Source organism: Passer montanus, unplaced genomic scaffold (genome assembly GCF_014805655.1).
Source record: "Passer montanus isolate IOZ18808 unplaced genomic scaffold, ASM1480565v1 scaffold153, whole genome shotgun sequence".
Classification (NCBI taxonomy): domain Eukaryota; kingdom Metazoa; phylum Chordata; class Aves; order Passeriformes; family Passeridae; genus Passer; species Passer montanus.
In genome coordinates this window covers 168205-193368 of record NW_024362385.1, presented here as the reverse complement: position 1 = coordinate 193368, position 25164 = coordinate 168205, and the positions used below count along the sequence as shown (strand labels likewise).

Here is a 25164-nt window from a genome sequence, read left to right as displayed (position 1 = left end):
TATAAAAACTGCTACCTTGCAAGCAGTAAGTGTGGACGGGGAAGTATAAGCACCAGTTGGTCCATTCTTCACGTTCACCCATATCACTTCCCGGGTGTGGTACGCTGTCCGTTTTGGTGGTGGCTGTCGAGACTGTTTTTATGGTCGCGGAATAAATTTTATTTTTCATATTTTTATTAAAATTGGCTAATTCGCATTTTTTATTTATAACATATACTATACTATTAAGAAAAACCCATTGCCCTTGCCAGACAAGGATTGGATCCTTGTGGATCCAATTGGTCAATGAATCCAAACCACCATCACCGGAGTGCAATTAAAAAATCACCCTCTGGTAAACAAATCTCCATAACACATTCCACATGGGCACAACAACAGGTGCAGCAACAGAAGATAATAATTGTTTCTCATTCTTTTATCTGAGCTTTCTCACAGCTCCTGACAGCTTCCCAGGAAAATCCTGGGAGAGAGCTATGTTTCTCGCTGTTCAGAGGATTACCACATACCCTCTGTCACTGTAAAGCCATTGGCCCTTGTCCTATTAGACCTTGCCCTTGTAAGAAGGTTCTCTGCTGCTTTCTTTAGGGCCCTCTTCTTGCAGGATGAGGCTCTGCAGTCCCTAGGGCAGGCAGCAGCTGAGGAATCCCTTTGGGGCAGGGAGCTGGGTGTGCAGCTGCAGCGCCAGCTGCAGATTGAGCTCTGGCTGGCAGGAGCCTGGGACCAGAGGCTGTGAACTGCCCACACTTTGCATAACAGAGAGCACAGGGAGCTGTGGCACTGGCCAGGGATTTGAAAGAACACAGCGTTGCAGCAGGAGCCAGGGGCTGTTTATGGAATGTGACTTCTGTGAGTCTGCTGGGGGAATCCTGAGGCTGGATGGGTATGGAAGACTGCTCTGACTGGGTGAGAGTGGCGTGGGTAGGGAATCAAACAGGACAACCATCAGCTTGTTGGAGTCACATGTGTCTCCAGAATGGTCACACAGGGAAGTTTCCTCAGTACTTTGGCAGCCCAGATGGGACCCAAGGGCACCACTGTCTTGGTGTTGCAGGTGGTGTTGGCCTACTCACCTTGGCCTTCTGTGGCATTCCTGGTGTACTTTCCTACAGTTCCTGCCAGGTTCCTCTCACCAGAATGACCCCAGCAGTTCCTCTGAGTATCTGTGAAGTGTGACCACTTGGCACATCAATCCCTCTTTGCTGCCTGTGAAATCTGGCTCTGCCTTAGGGCACTGACACTCCAGTCAGGAGCCAGGAGTTTCCCTTGTCATGTCTGGGAGTTTCCCAGATCTGTTCCCTTAGCCCAGGCTCACACCAGGCCCTAATTAGCAGCCCATGTGCATTTGAGCACCACCCCCAAGGTGTCAGCTTTTTTTCTATCCCTTTCCTAGGCTTGATGTACCAAGTTTCTCCAGCCCATGGTGGCTCATGACACTCTCCCTCTCTGACCAGGCATTCTGGTTGTGAGTAGCTCTTTGGAGTTGCTCTGTCCCTTTGTGTCTGGCACATCTGCCCTCAGACTCATTCTGCAGTTGCCAATTATGGCAGTCCCTACTTTGCCCAGGTATTGGTTCACTGACTTTGCCCAGGAGTTGGAATTCCACTGAAAAGATGGTTCCCTTTGACCACAGGCAACTTTACTTCAACACCTAAGTCATCTCCAGTATCTGCATGCACAGAAGAGAGGAGTGTGGTCAGGACAGAGTTTTGACCCTGAGGCTGCCTTTGGATCAGCAGGCATTGCCCAAGCAGGATACACTTGCTGTGCACTGCAATGTGCCCTGGATCCTGCCCACCCTGCTGTTCAGGAAGCACTTCCAAATGGGCTCAGCCCCATGTGGGCCAGGATCCAGTCATAGAAGTACTGAGGGGAGGTGTAGATTCCAGGCCTCATTGCTCTGCCACAGCCTTTTCCCCAGCTGGTCACTCCAACAACCCACCAGTGGTCAGCATTGTTGTCCTGGCACATGAGAGGACCACCGCTGTCACCCTGCAGCAGAGCACAGAGGATTAAGGTGGTGTTAGGTGGCCCCTGTCAGCACTAAGCTGTCTCCTTCTCTTTCACAGTCCATGCCTGAGCTGTACCCAGGCACTTGAGCCTCCAGAAGCTTGGCTGTGAATGGCATGGGATCCTAAAGGGTAGGGCTCTCTGTGTTGTCCCTGCACAGGACTCCTGGATGTGCAGAGGATGGATGTTTGGCACCTGGACCTCTGTGCTGCCAAGAGCACTAGCTGGGCTTTCTGGGCTTTTGGCACAAGGGGAGTCCTGGGCAGGCAGGTGTGGATGGGGAGTGTGTGGGAAGCCCCCAGAGCAGTCGGGGGGGAGCTGGGGCTGGGAGGGCGACTGAGTGGCCGGGCAAAGCAGGCCCTGGGGTGGGGTGTTGGGGCGGTGCTGCCCTGGCTGCCAGTGCTGTTGGGGGCTGAGTGGCTTGTGGCACACTCCTACCTGGCAGGTGTCGACATTACCCTGTGGGTAACCAGCACACACGTTGTGGGTGTGGATTTTCCCTGCATACCAGTCACTGCTGTTGCAGAGCTGGACATCAGTTAGCTGGACCTTGGCCTCCTGCAGGTGATCAACTGACTTTGGAGCTGTGAGCAGAGAAAGAAATTATCCCCCTGTAGCTCCTTGCTCTTCTCCTGAGCAGTGTGGCAGCCTGGCTGCCTGAGAGGAAAGGGAATGGGAGTTGTAGGTGGTGCTGCTGACAGGGCAACTGCTGGTGTTGTGGGGGTGTCCCTATTGCCTGCTCCTCCTTACTTGAGCTTGTCAAAGCAGTGGGCTGCCGTGAGGACCCACTCTGCACCGATGAGGGTCCCTCCACAGAAATGCTTTATGCCTGGTTTCCAGGGGAGCAGCCGCGCTGCCCGTGGTGCCCTTGGCCCTGGGGCTGATGTCATGGAGAGGTGGATTCCATGTTCCGGGCACTGTGGGGATCTGTGGCTCAGTGGTCATGGAGGGAGGAACAATATTGGCTCAAAGAACCGTAGAATGGTTTGGGGCACAAGGGATCTTGGAGATCTAGATCTGACCCCCCTGCCACTGGGAGAGAGGGATAGCTTGCACTAGGTGCTGTTGTCTAGCCCCTGGCTCAGAAACCTGTTCTCAAGCACTTTGAATGATGGGGCATCCGCAGCTGCTCTGGGCAACCCATGTGGGTGCCTCAGCAACCTGAGAGTCAGAAATTTCTTCCTAATATCTAATCTAAACCTACTCTCTCTCCTTTTGAAGCCTTTCCCTTTTGTAATTTCTTGTGTTGACCCTGAACAAATCATTACCTGCATTTCATATAGTGTAAATCTGTATTTAGTTTAATTATCTATTTTTGTAAACTGCATTAAAGCCTTTTCTCAGCAGCATATATGCCAATGCAAATTATTATTCTTACTGGAAATGTATTGTAAATTTTGGCTATTAATTGTTTAGCTGAATGTCTTTAGGAACTTTGCTTAAAATTATGCCAGATGTTTTTCAAAACATAGTTTTGTTTTCTGTAGCCATCCATATATGTAAAATGAATCATTAAAAATTAGGAACTACTGAACTTATAAAAAACACATGAAGGGCTATTGTGTAGGCAAAGTGTTAATATGAGTTTATCTGTACTCAAGACTGTCTTGAAATATTGGCTTATTTGCTGAGTATTCATTGCCTTATTTTATGCTTTTATTGGTATCTTCATAGTTCTTAACTTGACTTCTTCATGTACAGCAAACCAGGCAGGTTTGATATGACAGTCTTACACTGTTCACTATTCTCTAATGAGGAAAATTTTCATAATGTGATGAAAGTTTCACTAAAGAATGACAAACCATGTTGTTAATTTAATTTCTTGCATACTCTTTATTAATTCAGTTGACATTACTAGTGACTGTGCATGTTACAATTCTAAAACGTCATTAAATAGTTTTGTTTACAGGCTCTATAAGTTAGAGCATCTGCAAATCCACCAGCCTCTTGTCTCAACTTTTCCCACATTGTGACCTTGTTTTTGAAGAGTATCCTTCCTATTACTCCACATCATGTAATTCTATGTTTGTTCAGAAAAACAGGATTGAACAACTCTCTGCTGAATAGCCACAGGATTATTCATCTGCTTAAATTCAAGTCTAACCTGTGTATTGCCTGAGGAGCCACAGATTTGAAATGTACACAAAATGTTTCTGTAGTTGCCAAGGGCAAAATTACTGAGCCCTGATTACTTGTCCTGGCTACAGAGGAAAAGACCATAGATGGAGTTTCTAGCACTCTTTAATTCAATACTACCTACCTCATTGTGGGGCTGTGGTATCAGCAGGAAATCTGGAAGCAGAAAGCTCCTCATATTTTCACAGGCTCGTGGAAGAGGCTGGGACTGCATGGCTGCTCAGCACCCAGATAAAGCCACCATGGCCACTGTAGAGTCCCATTGCTGCTACCTCAGGTATGTTTTATATAAAATAAATTATTTATTATGACATATTATGAGATGAAAGATCTTAACCAATACAAAAGTTAAAACTACTAATAGTGTCTCATACAGGGTAATATAGTGCACTATATCAAAGAAATTATATTAAAACTAGCAAAAAGAAACAATGCCAGGCTCTCTCTCTTCAGGAAGTGTTCGTTCCATGCTGAATACCCTCTGTGGGTATTGCCTCTTTTGTGCCCTCTTTTATTGGTACTGCAGTACTGCATTTATTACAAGCTTTTCAGCAAAATTGTGATTCCTGCTAGTGTTTTGTCGCTTGTTGGAAGAGAGTGGAGGAGGAGATGCAATTCAGTGGGGTTAATTTTCCCGTTGCATTTTAAACCAGCACATCACTACAACAAAATAGAATAGCTGAAGACATTAAAAAGGTATCAGGGTAAATATAAGCCAGTTTATTTGCATATCTCACAAGAGATTTTCTGGCGTTTATAACTTGTTATAGTCTGTGCCTTTAGGACAATCCAGCTGGAGCCCATTTGGCATGAAACTTCTGTTAGTAAAAATTTGTTTAATCTTAGAAGGTATTTAAAGACACGTAGAAGACCTAGAACACAAACCAAACTTGCAGAATAACTTGGACTTTCTCAGTTATTTCTGCTTTTCTCAGTTATAGCTGCTTTTAGCTACATAAGACAGACATTGCTATCTATCACATAAAAGAGCCCTGTAAGAAAATAAGAAAGAGTTCTTATATACATATATATGTATGTGTGTGTGTGTATGTGTGTATGTATGTGTATATATACACATATAAAGGCTAGTCAAGCAAGAGCCATTAAAAAATTTGTCAAGTCTTATGCACAGGAGAATTTTTATTTCCTCAGGGTCCAGAGAACATCCCTCGGTGTTCTTCCCACACATTCTTTTTTCTCCTTACCTGAAGAGGAGGTTTTGGAGGCTGCAGGTCAGCTGTCAGCATTGTACTGATGTCACTCCACAGCAAATCTCAATCATCATAATTGCTGCTGTCACTCAGATGCTGCAGTGTCCAGAGAAGGAATAGAAATGGGTTGACATTAAATCTAAATAAAAGCTTTGTATTTGCAAGAGCAGTCAATACTGAAAGAAACCCTGTTCTCACTAACCATGTTTGCTATTCATCAAAGTAACATGGGGATTTTGGGCTGTGCTGGTTCAATATTACGTCTAGATGGTAAAATCCAGCTGAGGGAGTTAGGATTGTTAAGCCTGGAAAAAAAGGTGTTCAGGGATGATCTCACAGTTCTCTACAGCTGCTTGATAGGAGCTTGTGGATGGTGGGCGCTGGCACTTTTTTCCCAGGCAGCTAGCGACAGGACAAGATTAAATGGGCTCAAGCTGCGCCAGGGGAAGCTCAGGTCTGACGTTGAAGGAAACTCTCCACAGAAAGGGCGACTAAACACCGCAATGGCGCGCCCTGCAGGGCGGTGCCTTCAGCGCTCCTCCCTCAGCACCTCCCCCTCGGGCCCCGCCCTCCGGGGCGCATGCGCTGTGCGCGGGGCCGCGCCGGGCCGGAGGGACGCGGTCGAGCATTTCCGGGTTGGGTGGCGGCGGCTCTACCGGCAGCGGGAGTATGTCCTGCGCCCTCGTCCCCTTCGCCCACTTCCAGGACCTGGAGTTGGCCCGCGACTTCCTGAGCCCGCACCGCCGCCAGGGCATCGCCGCGGCTGGCAAGGAGAGCGGTGAGTCCGGCCCCCGGTGCGGGGCTGTGCCCGCCGCCCCGCGGGGCCCGTCCGGCCGAGGGGCTGTCCCTGCGAGCCCTGCGCTCTCTCGGCGCCGCGCTGCCACCCCCGGCCCGCGGGCGGGGGGCCGTGTTATCCGAGTGCTCGGGGTCGCCCATGTGGCGCAGGGTGGGTGTCTCGCCATAGCTGCCACATCTTCAAAGTCAGCTGTCACATCTGCAAAGTCAGGCTTTTCTGGCGTCCAGAAGTTTCAGGTGCGCAGCTGTTCGCAGGTGTCACTGCTTATTCCGTAGTGTGGAGGTGAAGTTCTTTGGCCGCTGACCCTGCGTGCCCCAAACTTTAAAAGTTTGTAGTTTTCTTGCTGGGAGTGTACCTGTCTGAAGACGCTCCCCTAAAGACGACACACGTTGTGCATGCAAGGTTACTTAGGAATGCAGAACGTGCTGAAAGTGTATAAAAGGTTTAGCTTGACAGATTAAATTAAAAGGCAACGAATCTTAAAGCAGATACGGTCTGAAGTTGTGGACCGTGTTTCTGCTGTGTGAGGCAGTGCAGGCTGAGCTGCCTGACACAGAAGCTGCATTCTCAACAGATCCATGCCCACGCTAGAACCCAGAGTGAGTTAAAATACTGTTTCTTGTATCTGTTATTGCATGCTGTATTAACTGTACACTGTGTGTGTGTGTGTGTAGATGTAAACCCCCCAAAATATACAAACTCTATCTGGCTGATGTTTTTTGATTTCTGACAACAGTAGGGAAGGAAAGTGTCTGAAGAGGTTAATGAGGATGCTTGTAAAAAATCCTCACAGCTGTGGACAGAGCTTTAAGAGAAAACATCGAGGTGCTTATTTTAAAAGTCTAAAATGCCTGTGGGGAGTTACAAGAGGGGAGATCATAAGATGGTTTGTGTTTGAACTGACCTTTACAGTTAATCTAGTTCAACCCCCCTGCCATGGGCAGGGACACTTTTCACCAGACCAGGCTGCTCAAAGCCCTATCCAGCCTGTCTTTGAACACTTCCAGAGATGGGGCATCCACAGCTTCTCTGAGCAACCTGTTCTAGTGCCTCATGTTCTTTATTATTAAAAAATAAATCTTCCTAATATACAGTATAAATCCATTCCCTGTTTAAAGCCATTGGTCCTTATCCTGTAACTACAGGTCTTGTTAAAAAAATGACACAACACTTGTTAAGAACCTTTAAAAGTACATTACATGTTCAGCTAGTTGATTTTGCCACTAAAATTTCTGTGTGCAAAACTTTTGGTAGAAAACAGTTTTCTGCTGCTGCTTGTTTTGTAATTCTTAACAGATTTTGAAAAATGCATAACAAGTTCCAGATGGCTTTTCTTTGGTATCATCTGTATCTTAAGGAGGGATTGTGGAAGCAGAAGGCTTCGGTTACTATCTCTTGAATTCTGAAGATAAAAGCAAAGGATTGGAATGTGTTTGTGTTTCTAAAAGTAGGTGTTGAAAGAAATTAAGAAATTATTTTTCTCTTACTTGATGATACATGAGAGGTGTTTGTGTGAAATAACTTGGATATTTTATTGGAGTGGCTTTATCAAATAGCAGCCATAAAGAGAAAATGTTTAGTATGTTGTAAAACTACCAGAATAATAGAAGCAAAGAAATGCATGGCTGCTGTTCAATTTTAATGGGTTGGCTGTCTTCTGGACTATTTTTATATTTGCTTATTCAGTCATTGAGGCAGAAGTGAGTGTTTTTCAAAATAATGCTCATTTAGATTCATTGAAATCTTTTGGATTTGTGCCTGTAGTTTTTTGCTACCACAGCTGTTTTCATGGTTGATTATAAATAAGTATAAATGTCAGCAAGTGAGAGTTCCCAGAGTGGTTTAGACATAAGATTGTAACTTAGTGATTTTTGAAGCAGAAATTCTTGATGCATTTGTGTTTGATAAGGGAGAAGTGCTGCTCCAACTTGCCTAGGTATCTTAAATTAGAAGTGAGTAAATTGTGGTTTTTTATCAGGGAATACTTTGCTAAAAGCTCTTGTGTTGACAGAATCTACTGTTTTAAAACAGTAATTTAATAAGGTTGTATGTTTAAAAACTTGCATTTTAATCTGTTTTTATATTTTTACTCTACAGGGAAAAAAGAAAATCCAGGGTTTTTTTGCTAGTAAGTTCAATAAAGGTGTTAATTTGCTTTCAAATCAAACTTTAGTTTTCAACTTAAACTGTGTTTATTTTTATGCAAACAATTCTATAAATACTAGCAAACATCTGTCAAAACTCTTAAGTATTTTTTTTTTTACCTGAGGATGAGAACCTTTCTTCTGCTTTCTTTTTTTTCAAACCTAAGCTTCATTTGTGTGAAAACTCTTGCTAGTATATTAAGGTTGTAGTTACAAATGATGGCTACCTTAGGGAAATAAATATATATTAAATATTTTAATTTAACAAAGCACATTTTAGTTAACAAATTATTTTAGTCATAACTTAATGTTTCAAGTGTTGAGTAGAATTTTCAAGAATTCCTGTCAGGTTTTGGATAACAAATGTTTTTGAACAGGTGCCTCTGGAATGCTCAGTGTGTGAGGTTTAGGGTTTTTAGTGGAGGCTGTAGGCCTTGTCTTTTTTTTTTTTTTTTTTGTTTCTTAGTTATAGGGCAAGGAAGTTTTTAATGCTGTTTTAGCTTTGGCCATATTTTAGGTCTAACAGAACTAACCAAAGTATTTTCTGTGAGTGTATTTGCTGCAATAAAATTTAGGGTTATTATGGTAAAAGCATTTTTGCAGTAACATTTTAAATGAAGAGAATTTGCTTGCTTCAGAAAGTGCAGGCAGTGTACATTTCTAAATCATGATGTGATACTGTGACTTTAGTCCAGTTTTGAAGTTAGATGTCTTTAATTTGAGTAAAAACCCTGTAACTTGTCATCTTGTATTTAAAACTGTATACTTTGTTTATATAAAAGTTTATCTAGATTGTCAATTTCAAATTTAACTTGAAAGACTTAGCAAAGTGTGGATTATATTAAAAGCACAGATGTAGGTAAGTAAAAAAAAACAACTGGATTTTTATTCCAAGGGGACTTGATTTTTTCCCCCTTTCTTTGTACAGGTAAGCATTTAAACGCATTCTACAGTAGAACAAGATGAAGGAAAGCATCCTATCAACCACAGCTTCAGTTTCTCTTGTAGCCCAACAGATTGTCTTGTTTGTGCAAAGGATACACTTGTCTGGTAAACTGGGAGGAAAAGAAAGCTTCCTCCTCCTCTGAGCTTTGTGTGAAGTCGCTGCTGCAGGTGCCTGTTTGCTGCTCACTCAGTAAACACTGGAAGAAAGGGTTCATGTGCTTGTGTTATGCAGTCATCTGTTAAAATTGCCACTGATGCCATGCTGGAATAATGTAAGAAATGTTCATAGACTGCTTGAGCTGACCATTGATCTGCCATGAAGGAAAATGCAGCTACTTTTTATTGTCACTATTGGAAGGGAATAACAGGTGTTGGCTCACGTGCTTTAAGTAAATACACCTGGTGTTACAGAGGGAGCTGGTTAAAGATGCTTCATATGGAGTTGTTCTGTCTTTATTCTTTAGGAAAATTCAGGTTGGAGTGCTTTTTCATATTTTAATGAGGAGGACTTAAAGAAGCATAAGAATTTAAAAATCTTGAGAAGAGTAATGCTGCTAATGAGACACAAATCCTCTGTGGAGCCTGAGCCTAGTGGTGTCTAAGTGGCTCTGAAAACTGCTGTTCTAACTGTGCAAGTACTGGGAATAGGAAATGTTTGCACCACATTTAATTTGATATCTTGCTGTGTTGAAGATGTTTTGGGCTGCTGTTGGCTGGACCGGGAAACAGCTGTAACAGTTAACTTTCTTATAAACCTGTCTAAAATAAAGGCATGCACATGAAGGAAAATATCCATCTTACTCGCAGTATGTGACAAAGCTTTGCAGACGTGATGGAATTTTAGCATTCAGAAATTAATTAATGGATGCTTAGCCGAACAGAGCAGAAAGTAGAGCAAGACAGATAAAATTTCCTAGAATCTTTATAAATTGAAGAATTTAATTACAATTTAGAGCAATGTGTGTTTCTGTTCCTCTAGTACATTCACAACTCAAACTGTGTTTTAAGACGTTTTATAGGCTTGATGACATCAATTCAGTAGCATAGCCAGGTACGACTGCTGCTAGATGAACTGGGGGGGTGTTAAGATGAATCTGAAAAATTAGTACTTTCTTGATGTGAAGATATTTTTAGTTCCCAGGTGTGTTTATCTCTTGTTACCTAAATGAAATGAATAAGGAAAAAAGCCAACAAACCCAAACTTGACCTTGAGAGTTCCCAGGCAATGATATCTCCATTTATGATAGTTTGTTCTTATTCAGGGGAAGAAAAAAATTGATCCCCTGACCTGAGGGTTTCCTCAGAGCTACAAGGTATCACTTTGCTTCTTTTTGCAGTGGAAGTGATGGCTTAAGCATGTCAGAGAAATTCCTTTCCAAAATCCTGCCTTCTTACATTGACAGCAGCCTAAAAAGTGCTCTTCAGCCCAGTTCCTTTAAACAACATCTTTGGACTTGTACACTTTGCTTTATCTGGATCAGCTGATTTAGTTCAGAAATACAGAAGGCCAGGCTTTTTATTTCAGAGTTGCCAACAAGGTTACGAAGAAAAAAATACATTACTAAATGAAATTCTAGATTGCATTTAGCATTAGGGTTGTTGTTAGCTGCTTCTGTATCAGTCTTATTGAACAAGTTATATTCTTATTGAATACTCTTATTACAAGGTCTTTTTCATTGCCTCTTTAATCAGATTCTCCCTTCCCAGATTGTAGTATTTATATGTAGTATTTCTTTCTTTCAATTTTCCTGCAAAGGTTCATTAAAATAGGCACTCTACATGAATGGGGTTGTATCTGTAGCAGTTAATACATCTCAGATATGGGGAAGAGTAAATGACATGCTCTCAGCATACCTGACAGAATGCTGTCAGAGTACTTCATCCAAATGATCTTTTCTCCTGAGTTTTTTGCTGCCTTAACACCTCCTTTATAGCATAGCCTTCATTCTTTCTTGCTGTAACTTAAGACATTGCTTGCATTTGAGGAAAAAGTATGGAATACTATGTTGTGTATGTAATCTGTTTAATTTGTCTCCTATGGCCTTTGGTTTTTTCCCCCTCTGATATTTCAAATTTTGGTTTTGGGGTTAAGTTATAACTGTAAGCCATGGGACTTTGCACTGTTACTTTAAAAAAACAATCTTTGTAGTACCTGGATTATTTTTAATTTAGTAATTTAGTAATTTTTCACTTTGTCGAAACAATTGTGACTTCCTTAAGGAAGAAAAAATGCTCAAGTGGTTATTTTTGTGATTAGAATACTAACTTAGTTGTACTTTTGGGGTTTTTTTCCCCCACTTAAGGATGCCTGAAGTGAGAAGAGAGAACAAATCTAAAACTAGTCTCAAGAGAGGCTTCCTTGTATTGTTGGTAAAATAACCTTATGTATTTGTCAGTCCTCACATAGGAGGAGCTTTGGGAATAAATGCTCTATGATTCCTGAGTAGCAAGAAGATTCTAAAGCTGTTTCTAAAATTCCTTAGCCTGAAGAAAAAGAAACTGCTTCTATTTCTTTTGTAATTATGTAATCCTGTGGTATCAGAATTGCAGTAAACATGCATAGAAGAAAACCTGCAACTCTCACGTTAAGCAATAATTTCTTGCACTGTTATCTAGTAATGTTTTATATTCATGAAGCATGGATGGGACTTCATTGTGTGTGTCCAAGCACATACTCCAATAACCTCCTGCTGGGAATTGGAATGTAAATATAAGGGCAGGAAGGAAAGGCTTCAGCTGCCTGCCTCAGGTCCTAGTGCTGCCCTGGAAGGGAGGGCACTGGCAGTTCTCTCTGCTCAGGTGCCTATTCTGTAATTTGAGAAATGAGTAAAAACATCTTTCATATTGAATTTGAGCTGTTAAATGCCAGTTGGACCTCAGTGGTCTCGATCTCTTGTGATTTTTTCTCTCCTCTGTTCTTGTCTTTTAAACAAAACATTCTTGTAGGTAAAAATTGTTCTTGTGGGTATTATCTTTGATGATAAATGTGCTTAAATTAACTTTATGTATTAACACCAGTGTTGCACATGTGCAGCATTTAAACCAGCCCTTAAGTTTCAAATGTGCTGATGCTATGTGCTTCAAATTAAGGAATTAAGTCATTCATGTAAATCCAGTAGATGAGCTTTTATTTTTGCAATCTCCATAGTAAAGCAAAATCTGGAATATTGCTGCTGCTTTATCCAAGTAAGGAGAACTGTTTATAAGACATCTACTACTAGTCAGAGATAGAGTTGAATGGAAATAGAGGTTTGTGCAGGAAAGTTTGTTTTATTTTTTACATTTTTTTTTTCCTGAAGAGGGTCTGGAAAAAATCATGGTGTTGCAGCTGTTTCGGGCTTGCTTAGGTATTGTTTACTAGATAATGTGTTATGTTCCACCGTTGCTAGTTCTGATCTGTAATGTTACTAAAGGAAATGGTGGGGGATGATTTCTTAAAATTGCTGTAACAGAACTTGGACCCTGTGGACTTGCACTCTGACTTGACCAACCTTATCAAGTGCTGGTGAGTGGGAAAGGCTCTGCAAGCTGGTAACCTCCATGGAGTACTTTATAATTCTTTTGCACAGGTGAATAACTGGTGCTTTGAGTTACTTTGTGACCATGTCTCCTCTATCCATTGTTCCAGGGATTGTTGTCTGTTGTTTAATGCCTCGCTTCGCTATTCATCACGTGGGTGAAATATCAGAATAATAAGAATTATGTGAATAAGAAAACAATTTTAATTTCATTTCTTCTTAAAATAAGAAGCAATGTGTAGAGGGAAGGCAAGATGGATGCAGGCCTTGAGAAATACATATGATGGCACATTCTGGGATGATCTATCCAATGAGAAGGATGCATATGAGGGAGCAGGCTTGTAAATGCTTGTAAGCTGGAGAGGGTGCTGGCTTTGCAGAGCAGGCCACACACAGTTCCAAAAGATCTCTGCAGTTTCGTCAATGGAGTGGTGACTCACCATTTTCCCATCTTTTTTCATTATCTACTGTCATCCCATCATGACGACAACTACCACAAAATTGTGGCTATTCACAGAGGCAGCAAGAATCCTCACAGCTGCAGTTTTATGTTGTGGATGTTCAGTCTCAGAATTGAAGTGGATGAGGTTTCTGGGGAAGGTTGATCTGCTCTGTGCTGCAGGGAAGACATTGGCCCCAGCTGTGTTTCTTAGATATGGTTCTGTTTCTCTCTGGACCATAGGACATGGACAGACTTCTTTCCTCCATGAATTTTATAGGAAGGAGATTTTTTAAAGATCTTTTTAGATAACAAAATGTGAGCAGAAGTAGAGTTTCATTCGTTATCTTAATCTAAACATTGAAGTTAGCTACTGTTTTCTCCTTGTGGTTACTGTATTCAACAGTATCAGCCATAATTTTCCTTTATATGTTTGTACACTGCAAAAACTTTCAACCTCAAATACAAGATGAGACTGTCACCCTTGGAAACTTGTTTATATAGTGGTGTCTGAAATAGCAGTGCAGTTATATTTGCATTGATGATAATGCAGTAGAACTGCTTGGCTTGCCCATTTTGCAGATGGTACAGACCTTTCCATTTCACAGAGGTAAAATGAAGTGGATATTTTGTCTTCTACATCCTCCTAAAATATCTTCTTGACAGCATTGGGGAAAAGTCTGTCTTAAATGAAAAATTTTTTTCAAAGGTTTTTGTCTTCATTACCCATACAGAAGATTTAAAATCTAACTAAACAGGGAGACTGCAGATTTCTGTTTTGTTGTTCAGCCTTTCCTTGCTTGGTGGTAACAGAACTACGAGTTTTTAGACCAAATAAAATTGTTCTTAATCCAAACCTTCTTGTCTGTACTGTTTGGCCATCCAAGATGGCAGAATCTTACTTGCTTAGAACTAATTTAAGCTCATTTGAGACAATGTGCTTAAAAAACTTTTTCAGGTCCAATTTGCCATGACAGCAGTTAATGCAAAAACTTGAAAGATATCCTTGGAAAACTCTTGGAGTTGATGTTGCTGCTTCAGATTACACTCTAGTGCATGCTTGGATGGAAGTCAGTCCTTTGCTTTTCTGCTGAACTACAATGATGTTGATTTTATTGAGGGTCCCAGGGGTGGTAGTGTCTAAGAATTGTACATCTGCTACTACTAAATGCCTGTGGCTTTTCAATTTATTTCAAGTTCTGTATTTTTAGGTGAAAAAAAAGAACTTCCACTTACAACTGAACATTGTTATACAAAAGAACTTTCACTCTTACAACTAAAGAAGTAGGCCTGTCTCTGTTAATCTCTGTTTTCTGAGGTGCTTGAGGTATTTTGGGAGCTTTTGCTTACTCTGAGGTTTCTGAATTACATGATTGAAACTGATCAGTGTCTCATTAATTTTCCTCTCTGTTGTCATGCAAAGATGTGAATGAACAAGACCCTTGTGTTCATTTTCTCATCAGAGGCCAAACCTTCAGCTTTTGCTTTGCTGCTGGGCTCAGCTGTTTTGTGGTCACAGATGAATTTGCCTGTACCATTGTTCCCTTTTGTATCTTGGGTACATCTCCTGTTAATACTTGTCCATAGTGTCTGAAATGGAAGTAAATAAAATACAGAAAAATAAGACACTTAAGGGTTCTTTCAGCAAAACTCCTTTAGTATCTGTCATAAAAAAAGTTGTAAGGCATTAGGGGGGAAAGGAAAATGATTATTTTGTCGCCTATGCTGTATTCCTGTGACAAGTCTTTTTTCACTTAAAGCAGGCAAATCAACAAGCTGGGAAGATGGTGGCTGGGGAGCCTGGGATGAAGCAGAATTACAAGAACCTGTAAGTTCATATGTATGTATGTGTGTTTATTTATTTATTTATAACTAACTTCCCTTTTATAGAGGACTTTTCCTTTAGTTTGTGTGTGTGTGTGTGTGTTTTGGTTTTTTCCTCCTATGTAACTGTTATCTGAGCAAGAAAAGTCTTGACTTGTGTTTTAAATGTGACTGCTTTTTTGTCCCTTGTTCCTGTAGTTTTTTTCTAAATATAATGTGGATGTTATCTATTGAGAAAATTGCTCATATTCTTGTGTTCTGTTGGGCTTTTCTCACTAAAGTATATGTACATCTTCCTGTGCTTCTGCACCTGAGGGCATCCTTTTTGTCCTGTAGCTAGTCAGAAACAGTAGGGCATGGCAGTGAATCGTGAAGAAATATAAATCAAAAAGTCCTAAATAATTAATTACTGGCATAGACATCCTCCTAAGGATCACTAATGCTCCTTTTATGTTGTGATGTGTGGATGGTGCTGCAGAAGGATTTAAACTACCTGTGTGGGATGGAACAACACAATTGCTCTTTAAAGGGGGAAAAACATTTTTCTGCACATCTCATTCTGCTGAGAGTAGCAGGGCTGGTCTGTTAATTGTTTGTAAGGCTGAGCCTTCCCACTGCCAGCTGACTTCATGAGATGTCAGTGAGGCTGCTTGTAGAAATCCTTTGCAGCTGAATGAATCATCTCAACAGAATTACTTGATTAATTCCCTCTAAGAGCGCTGAGAAATCCAGACCTCACCTTGCTAACAAACCCTTTATCTGCCGTCTTTTTCTCAGTGTGTGGGAAGGATGCCCAAGCTGTTGGGCATTGTGTATCCTTGTGACTATTCAGCAGAGAAACAGATTTTTCAGGTGAGGTGACAGACAAATTGAAATGAGCATGATGTCTCCCAATGATGAATCACTGACACTGTCAGGAATGACGGGGTATAAAACCTTTTAAATAGGATGGGTACTCAGCTGCACTGTAATTGTCATGAAATGAGTGTGTTTCTCAGGCCACATCTTTTCTTAGATGTACTGTAATGTTTACAAATTCCTGAATGAGTGGAACAAATACTTGGTTTTCTACTTTTGTTGTAATTTGATGGAACCAGCAGGCATTTCTAAATTGAAATAGTTCAAATTTTCACTCTTTTCTTTAAAATATCACACTTCTCTGCCCGGTGGTTCGCATCTTTCTTGCATCCTTTACTTCCAAATTTTCCTCTAAAGTTGCCAGTGATTCCAGGCCAACTTCAGAAAGGGTTTGCTATCATACACAGCAAAGAGGTTGTTCTGTGTAGGAGCAAGTAAATACAGGAGTCTGTGTGTCTGAACACACAGCAAAATGAGTGCATGAGAATTATTAGTAAAATACAACAATCAATTCCCTTGTTTAAACTTTTAACTCTTGATTTGCATTACAGTTGGTGAAAGATTCATTGTTTCTTGGAATTATTTGTGCCCTGGACAGGTATCTATTTCATGGAGCATAGCAATTTCTGAGAAGGCATTGAAAATTTTGAAAGTGTTCTGGTTTTTTATAAGGTGTCCTTTTATGGATCTGATTAGTTGTTTTGTAGGAATGTTGATGTCTTTTCCTAAATGCAGATTTTAATAATTCTGTCTTTCACCTTTAAGTTTGTTTTGATAAATTCAGTGCTTTCCCTGTTTTAACCCTTAGCTTGTTTTTGTAGCTAATATGGGATGGTGATGTTTTATGTCTTTGTATTTCAAGTTCTTTGTTCATGCTTGCAGATAATTTTAAATTTTCTGCCTGAAATACTGTTGTAATTCCTTTTAATCTTCTGACAAGCCTTTAATTTCTGTTTCTTTTTCCTCAGTCTGAAAATCATGACAAAAATTAATACAAGGCTTTTCTTTGGCTTTTGCTTATGTGACACATTTATCTCTGCCAGGAGTTAAAATTGTTATTAGTATATCAGATGACTTCATTGCCTTTTTGTAAAGTCTTGAAAAATGCCAGTAAATAGGGGGAAATTGTTGCTAAAGAATTTGGCATCCATCAGCAGACAAAAATCACATGAAAATAGGTTCTCTTACATAAATTAGGAGATTGTGTGGACAACAGTAGTTGTCCACACAATTTTTATATGTGCTAATGTAGACTTTATCATGGATACACAGTGTATTTCTGTGTGCAAAGTAACCATTTTTATGGTACAAGCTTATGCAAGGAAATAAATACAATGAATAGCTGATTAAGAGCATGATATGCAAATTCTTCCTACAGTTTGGTGTTTATTTTTCTGCTGGGAGTAAATGGGCAGATTTTCAAGTGGTTGCAACTTTTCTGTAACAGAATAAATAGAATGAATCAGAAAATGAAGTTGTTGGTTTTTTTATTTGTGCATAGCTGCTTTGAGATATTAGGTTGGAGTAATATTTTGTAGAGTTAAGAGGAGGTAGGGTTGGATATGGAAGTGGAAATGGAGTCTGTGGACAAGGAAAAGTGTGTTGCTCTGATTGGATAAAAGAATGAATCTAACTAACCAGGAGTATCAACTCAGAGACTTTGCAGCAGTTCACTCCAAGGCTGTTACTTCCTGACTTTGAACTATGATTAGCAGAAGCTACTTTGTGCCACAATAACATATTTGGCTTGTTGCCCCAAGGAAAGAAAATATAATTTTTTTTCTCTCATACATGAGGATGGTATCTAAATTTTTACTTACCCATCTTGATACCTTTAACATTTGGCACCATTTAGTTTGGGATTTTTTTCATTGTGGAGTTGCTTTGTGGAATGGCACCTGATACCTGGTGCCATGTGAATACCACCTTAGTTACCTTCTTCATATGTGCATGTATTTGCTTAATGCTGGTCAGTGTATGAGCTTGGATAAATTCTTAATTTTGAGTATGGATTGTAATGAGAATAACTAAAGAGATTCTCTCCACTTTCTAACCAGTGATTTTAAAACTTTAGATCTCATTCTCCTAGTGTCTCTTTAAAAGGAGATAATTGGTGTAGAGCTAGTGATGAGTGCTTCTTTGTTTTCTGTTTTGTAAACACAGAATTAGTACAAGGCTGATGCATTTCTCAGGGCTTTTCATGTAAGTTGGAGCTGAAGTGATGTGGGCAGTAATGAAAAGTCCATTCAGTGCTGCTATGGAGGGCAAGCCAGATTTTTCTCATAGGTCTTGCAAGTTCTGCTGTGTCTAAAAATTGTTGCATCCATTGACTAAAGCTTTACCTGTAGGAAGAAGAGGAATCTACTTCCAAGAACCAGCGAAATTACTGGCTTCAGGACTGTGTGTTGTCCTTATCACCAACCAATGACCTAATGGTAATAGCTAATGAACAGAAAGCAGTCTTTTTAGTGCGTAAGTATCCGTTCCACTGAGTGTTTATGCCAGGACACTTTCTAGTAACCAAAGCAAGATTTATTTGCACTACTCCCTTTTGTTTATCCCCCAAGTCATACCTTCAAGAATTTTGAAGTGTTTTATAGTACACATCATGCATTTTCTAGGTGCTGCTTGTCAAGTAAGTTGCTTTGTCTTTACTTCTCAGCTGTTTTTGATCTGTGGAAACTATTTTGTCACACAAAATGCATATGTGTTATAACTACCCAGTTGTTTTAAAATGCTCAGAGACATTGACATTTTTCTCAGTAAGAAAAGCAAAAGTTTTGGTTTTAGCTCTTAAGAAATGCTTGACCTCAGTTTTCTTTTCCCTTAAAAATTACCTAAGCCAGTATTCCTCTTGTAAAGGAGTATTAATGTGATGTTCTTGAAATTCCACCTTCGATAGAAAATTCTTGAATACCATCTTGAATAACGGGTGGCTTGGTATTTTGTTCTAAAGTAGGGCTCTGGGAACTTTTAAAGGTATCACTAGTATTATATGAACACTGATCAGCCAGCTGCTGTTTGTTAATATGTTAATTGCTGTTTATAGATATGCTGTTGTTTGGGGTTCTGGTCTTTTGATGGCTGAAGTGGTGATGTGAGGAAGATGAAGGGAAACATTGTGATATGGGGACTATTATGGCATTTTAAAAAATCAGAGTGTTGAAACTCAGATTTGCATAGTTGGGCAGATTGTATTGAGTTGTCATACTGCTTTGTCATTCCTTGCAAAGCTTCCTGTTCTAAAGCTGTTGTAGTCCAGTTGCTAATTTGTCATCAAAATTGGAAAAATGGCATTACTCTTCATTAAGTTCTTATTGGTTCAAGCATAAAAAAGTGATTTATATTGCTGGAGAACTGCCTCTGATGAACTTTACAGTGACAACTGTCCCCCACTGGGCAGAAGTGTCCCTGTGCCTCTGGTTTTAGGTGTCAGACAAATGGCACACAACACTAACTTAGTTTTGGCTGTCCATTGACACCTGGTAGATGATTCAACAATCAAACGCCAGCTGTATCAGCACCCTGTGAATAACAAAGTATGGTGTCCTCTAACCTCCTCTAACCTTGAATTATGATGCAATGATTAAAGATTGTCACATTTAATGTGGAGTACTTATGTTCTTTTTGGCAGTTAAAATTAAAATTTTCTATTCACTGTAGCTCATGTTCAGTAGTGTTCCCAGAAGTTTTTCCTTGCTTAGTACTTCTTTCCTAAGGATCCCTGTTTCCTGAATTGAACCTTTTAAAATTTGATTGATTACTGTATAAATATTTTTAAACAAAACTAGATATTTCAAAATTTTAGTGTCTTATTCCATGTAAATTTCTAAGAAAGCATATGAGTCCTTTAGAAAAATCACTAAGAATATATTTTTACTATTATGCTTTGTAATTGGCACTTAATCTAAGTGTTGGAGGATATATTGTATCAAAGAGAAAAATTAAAAATAGAACTATTTGTGCGATGCAAAACATTGGAGTTTTATAGATGGTGTCTTTATTCTTCATGGCAGCTAAATGGAAGCACAGTGACAAGGGAAAGGAGGAAATGCAATATGCTGTTGGCTGGAGTGGCTCTCTGAATGTTGAAGAAGGGTAAGTGTTGAAATGCAGCTGTGATTAATATGTTATTTTCATGTTTAGCAATTAGTAACCTGATTTTTACTTGTTCTCTTTTTCCTTTCATCTGAGTGCATTTGTGGTTTTATGTATATTAGTGTTGGGAACAAATAGAGTAACATGGCTCATGGGACGCAGTATCTGCAAAGCTCACTCCTGTGTATTGTGTGGAATCACAGAACAAGTTCTTATAAATTGAAAGAATGGTTCTCTGCAAATCAGTGTATTTGTGTGTAATTTAGACATGCTTTTTATTAATTCTTATTCTAGAAGGGGGGAAAAAAAAGTACTTTTTTGAAAAATCTTTTACAGTAGAGATGAAATTTTCTTAGGGAATGTTGCCACTGGAAATGTATGAAGTTGTTCTAGAAATACTTCTCTTCGTTTTCAAAACCTCATTCAAACAAGCATAAAGTCACCTCTGATCAAAATATGGGTTTGGGCTCTAAGTGTCTTAGGGACTTGGAAAATTTGCTTTGGTCATACATTTGGTATTTATACAATATTTTTCCTTCATCTATCTTCAGATAACCAGACAGATCCTTTTTTGAATCTCCCATATGGAATAAGATTTTGCACTTTGCTGTTACATTTGCAGCCTTGAGTTGCTGTCTGCCTTTGAACATGCTCTCTAATGCTTTCAGCCTTCTGTTTGCAGCAGGAGGTGTTGACTTCATCAGCTTCTCTCCAATCTGTAAAAATCATAATCCTTTTGTAAAACTGATGTTGCTATGCATTTTAAATTACCCTGACATTTTTTGTAAAAAAAAAAAAAAAATTCTATTTGAGGGTTTGTTTCTTACTACTGTTACAGCCCTAAGGGATGTTACCCTATGAAACAGGTAGCTCTGTTTAGATAGGGGCACTTATTTTCAATAAATTTTGATTTATTATTCTGTGGAGGTGTTAATATGTTAATTACTGTCCAATTGTCAAAAGATTTGACTGGTTTTGGTTGGTTTTTTGGTTGTATTTTTTTTTCCTTTCCCCAAAGTTGCTTTTAACTGAGAATGTTATGTGGTGGCTAAGCTTTGCTATTGCAAGATGAGATGTCACTCGGATATTTAATGTTGCTTTGAGGATGTAATGAAATTGCAACTCATCTCAACCTTGCATTTAGAAGCTTTCCTTCTCTAATTCTCTACCCTGCTCATTTAACCACTCTTTGGGAAATGGAGGTGACCTGGAATATAAATAATAAACAGTACTGCTGGCATTTATGCTTTAAGTGCTGTTTGGAATGTCATCTTGAATTCTACGCTGTCTCATAAAACCTTTGTACTGCTTCTGTTTCCCCAGACAGTGTAAAACTTTGTATCATGGTAACTGTTAAATAACTTCTGAATTGAGATATTGAGGCATGCTCTCTGCTTGCCTTCTGCATGCTTTGCCTGTCACTGAGCATGCTCAGTTATTGCATTAATTGGGAAGACCATATTCAGATGCTCTCAAATTTTAATGCACTGAAAGGCAGTGGATATAAAATCTACCTAATTGCATATTTTAAAAATTTATTTTGATATGTATGATTCAGTTAGCTCTTAAAAAAAGTGGTTTTTTATAACATACTATTATATATCAGAAGAAATAATTTCCCTTTAGGCACATGAAATTCAGCTTGAATCTGCTGAACAATAGTGACAGAATAATCTGTCTGTGATTTATGAAAGAGGTACAAAAAGTCTGTTTGGGCACTCTTGAACTTGTAATTGAAAATGTCTTTAAAATGAAGGGACTTTTTTTGATTCTTATTGTGAATTTGATATATGGTGTGCTGCATTAATAAATTATTAAAACTTTCAAAGGGCTGACATGGCAATATCTTTTGTGTGGAGTAAAATTTCACAACAAGGGAAAACCACTAATTTTGTGTTTCTGTTTCTAGTGAATGTGTGAGTAGCGTATTGTGTATTCCACTGGCAAGTCAGAAGAGGTAAGGATGTATATGCATCAGTAATGTCCTTACATGACACTTTTCTATGTCACTGGCTTAGAATGGGATTTGTTTTTAACTTGAGTGTATCTTTGTGAACTAGGAGCTCCACAGGCCGCCCTGACTGGACGTGCATCGTGGTTGGCTTCACCTCTGGCTATGTTCGGTTTTACACCGAGGTGCGTTTCTCAGCGGGACAGGACAAGGGTGCTCTTGGCATAAACATCTGGGTGTTTTAAACTTTGGTCCCTGCAGATTGTGCTTTTTGCCATCCCCAAGAAAAGGGACGGAAATGTTCATGCTTCTCATCCTTTCTTTTCTAGAGCGGAGTACTGCTTCTTGCACAGCTTTTGAATGAAGATCCCGTCCTACAGCTAAAGTGCAGAACCTATGAAATTCCCAGGCATCCTGGTGTCACAGAACAGGTTTTGTCAGATTATTTCAAAAGCAAAGTGCCAGTGTTATGGGGTATAGAAGGGAGTATTCGCTGTGAATCCTCTGTGTCCTTTACCAGTTTTTGATGGGATGGACAATTCCTTGGAACAAGAGACCCTTGATTTCTTGTTTAGATATATTCATACCTGTATAGTTTGAGCATTCTGAGTGTCTTTTGGAGTATTAGCTCTATAGATGTGTTCTGTTTTTCTGTGTTTGCAAAGGAATAGTTAATTTATTTTCTGTTTATTCATTTATGTGCAAAAACCATGACAATGCATTGATGAAGGGAAAAAATGTAACTTGAGAGGTGCCAAGAGCTATTCATACTCATTCATAAGAATTTATATTAGTTATTTCACAGAGAAGATAGCTAGAAATTAAAAGAATATTTATAGGGTTAGGAACCTGCATGTCATTATGAGTATTTCCTGCAGAGAAGGCTCTGCAGAACTCAGACTATTTAGTAAGAAGACAGCTTTCTTTGCTTTTTGGCTGAATTGGCAAGCTTTATGTGGAAAATGAACAAAATCACAGAAATTTCCAAGTATTCTTTGTAGAAATACTCACATGATTTAGTGTGACATTTTTGGGATCAGTTTTGAAATACAGAAGTATTAAGGAATTTGACTCTTGAATTTGTATTGCCAGATTAGCATTTATGTGCCCAAGTCATAATTCAGGCAGGCACTAATCCAGTTTCAGAATCTGGCTTCCTAAAACTGATTTTTACATTCTAGATGAACCTGTTTTTCTGTCGCCTTCAAAAGCTGCTGTAACTTACGTATTTTCTTCCTAAGCCATAAGATATATTAAGCAGACAAAGAAATTATTAAAAGAAGATAAAAGTAGAAAGCTATGTGGCTAAAATAATTTTTGGGAGAGTTTAATACTGAATTTCTGTAGTTTTGTCTTAGTTGTCTCTGGCTTGTTGGGTATGAACTCTCTGGATGTAATCCTCATCTTTGCGGAGTTAATAGTATAAAAAGCGAGAAAATAAGCTGATCTAACAGCAGCAATGATCTATTTTTGTCTCCTTTCTCTCATTTTTTCCCCAGAATGAGGAACTAAGTATCTTGTACCCAGCAGCAATTGTGACAATTGATGGCTTCAGCCTCTTCCAGTCCCTTCGTGCATGTCGCAATCAGGTAGCAAGAGGTACGTGTAAGGGAAATGCTTGTTTTTCAATCTGTTAATAGTTCTTTATTTTTTAGGAAATTTACTTAGATTAAATATAAAATCAAGGTGGAATTTAGGTCTTCCTTGCTTGTTCATTGATACATTGACACCTACTGCATTCAGGGATGTTTCTTCCTTTACAGAAAATGTTCCCAGAGGCCAAGTTGTCCAAGTAGTATTGATCTTCTGCATGCTCACCATAATACTGTACACTGGTTTTGGCTGGGATAGAGTTAATTTTTTTCCTAGTAGCTGGTATGGGGCTTCGTTTTGGTATTGTGATGAAAACAGCACTGATAGCATGCTGATGTTTTAGCTGCTGTAAAACAGTGCTTACTCAGTGTCAAGGCTTTTTTTGTTTTTCACGCTGCCCTGACAGTGCCGAGGCTGGGGGTTCTCAGAAATTGGGAGGGACACAGCTGGGACAGCTGACCCCAACTGACCAAAGAGATATTCTTGCCATATGATGATGCTCCTGGAAATAATAGCTGGGAAAAGAAAAGGAGGAAGGGGGAATCATCAGTTATGGCATTTGACTTCCCGAGCAACTGTTACATGTGATAAAGTCCTGCATTCATGGAAGTAGCTAAATACCTGCCTGCTGATGTGAAGTAGTGAAGTAAATTTATTATTTTGATTTGTTTGCATACTGTTTTTTTCTCAACGCACCAGTGTTCTCACTTTTACTCTTCTGACTCTCTTTCCCATCCCACTAGGAGGGAGTGAGTGAGCTGCTGTGTGGTGGTCAGCTGCCCACTGGCATTATGCCACTGCATAATGCTGAGGTGCTTCTTAGCATGTCACTGTCAGTGGAATGTACTTCTTCACAAGAAAGACTTTATGGGAAGTGATAATGCTGGGATGATGGCAGTGGTGGTCCCTGCTCTTTGTGTTCTTGTCTAAGAGCTTTTCATACCTTGTTTGATTGTGCAGACTTTGATCCTGTTCCTTTAGTACAGTGCCTGTTCATATCTAATTTGGAAACAAGCTCAGTTTCCAGGGGGTAGAGGAGAATTATGTGACAGTACTGTGTGATAGATGGCACAAAGATGATGTTGAGAAGGACTCAAAGCTTGTTGCAGTATCTGTAGCTGGAGTGCTGTATCTTCCTTCATTCTTGATCATCTGTATTTTGGGTAATGATATTTTGAAAGTGACACTCATGGTTTAGTCTTACCACTGTTCTTACCTCCCACTACTACATATCTAGTGAGTGTTCTGACTTTGCAAATACTTGGGTGGAGAAGTTTCCACTTAAACATGCCCAGACCACAAAAAGCAATTGTAGTAGCTTTTAAAAATTGTACAGAATATTATACCATAACAGCTAGTAAATTGTACAGAATATTATACCATACAGAATATTATACCATAACAGCTACTGTCTGCAAGTATAAAATGTATTTATGATGGAATATCACGTGCAATTTTCTTCAGTTAATTTTTTGGAATGTTTTAATTTGATGGTGGTATTTCAAAACTCCATTTTAACAGATGTTCCAATGCATCTTAACTTAAAACTAGGTTATTTTGTGTCTTCAGATTGCATCAGGTGTTTTTTTCCTCTCTGTTATGTTATTCCTTTTACTCAGTAGAAATTTTTTTGTTCTTTATTGA

The 25164-nt window shown here is 39.6% G+C and overlaps 2 protein-coding genes and 1 long non-coding RNA gene across 11 annotated transcripts in view; 1 reads left to right on the top strand and 2 right to left on the bottom strand.

Annotated features, from left to right (window-relative positions):
• Positions 1–1724: 1724 nt before the first annotated feature.
• LOC120498863 (acrosin-like) lies at positions 1725–3272 on the bottom strand. The gene is made up of 3 exons (XM_039702051.1): positions 3212–3272; positions 2446–2591; positions 1725–1989 (listed from the first exon to the last, which is right to left on the bottom strand). The coding sequence occupies exons 1-3, from the start codon at positions 3270–3272 to the stop codon at positions 1804–1806; spliced, it is 393 nt and encodes a 130-aa protein (XP_039557985.1). The 3' UTR covers positions 1725–1803.
• Positions 3273–3909: 637 nt separating this feature from the next.
• On the bottom strand, positions 3910–5825 carry LOC120498853. Its single transcript, XR_005626769.1, has 3 exons — positions 5557–5825; positions 5349–5450; positions 3910–4415 (listed from the first exon to the last, which is right to left on the bottom strand). It is a non-coding gene; the product is annotated as an uncharacterized LOC120498853 (long non-coding RNA).
• A 117-nt stretch (positions 5826–5942) lies between these two features.
• RAB3GAP2 (RAB3 GTPase activating non-catalytic protein subunit 2) overlaps positions 5943–25164 on the top strand; it is a 42773-nt gene continuing 23551 nt past the window's right edge. For 2 of the 9 annotated variants that reach the window (XM_039702034.1, XM_039702028.1), the window contains exons 1-9: positions 5943–6132; positions 14957–15036; positions 15798–15872; positions 18227–18350; positions 19895–19976; positions 21886–21933; positions 22037–22112; positions 22257–22358; positions 23427–23526. In XM_039702034.1, the coding sequence (XP_039557968.1) occupies positions 6024–6132; positions 14957–15036; positions 15798–15872; positions 18227–18350; positions 19895–19976; positions 21886–21933; positions 22037–22112; positions 22257–22358; positions 23427–23526 (796 nt within the window). In that variant the 5' untranslated portion in view covers positions 5943–6023. The remainder of the gene's footprint in view (positions 6133–14956; positions 15037–15797; positions 15873–18226; positions 18351–19894; positions 19977–21885; positions 21934–22036; positions 22113–22256; positions 22359–23426; positions 23527–25164) is intronic. The other 7 variants (XM_039702031.1, XM_039702029.1, XM_039702030.1 and 4 more) reach the window with 7 other exon arrangements.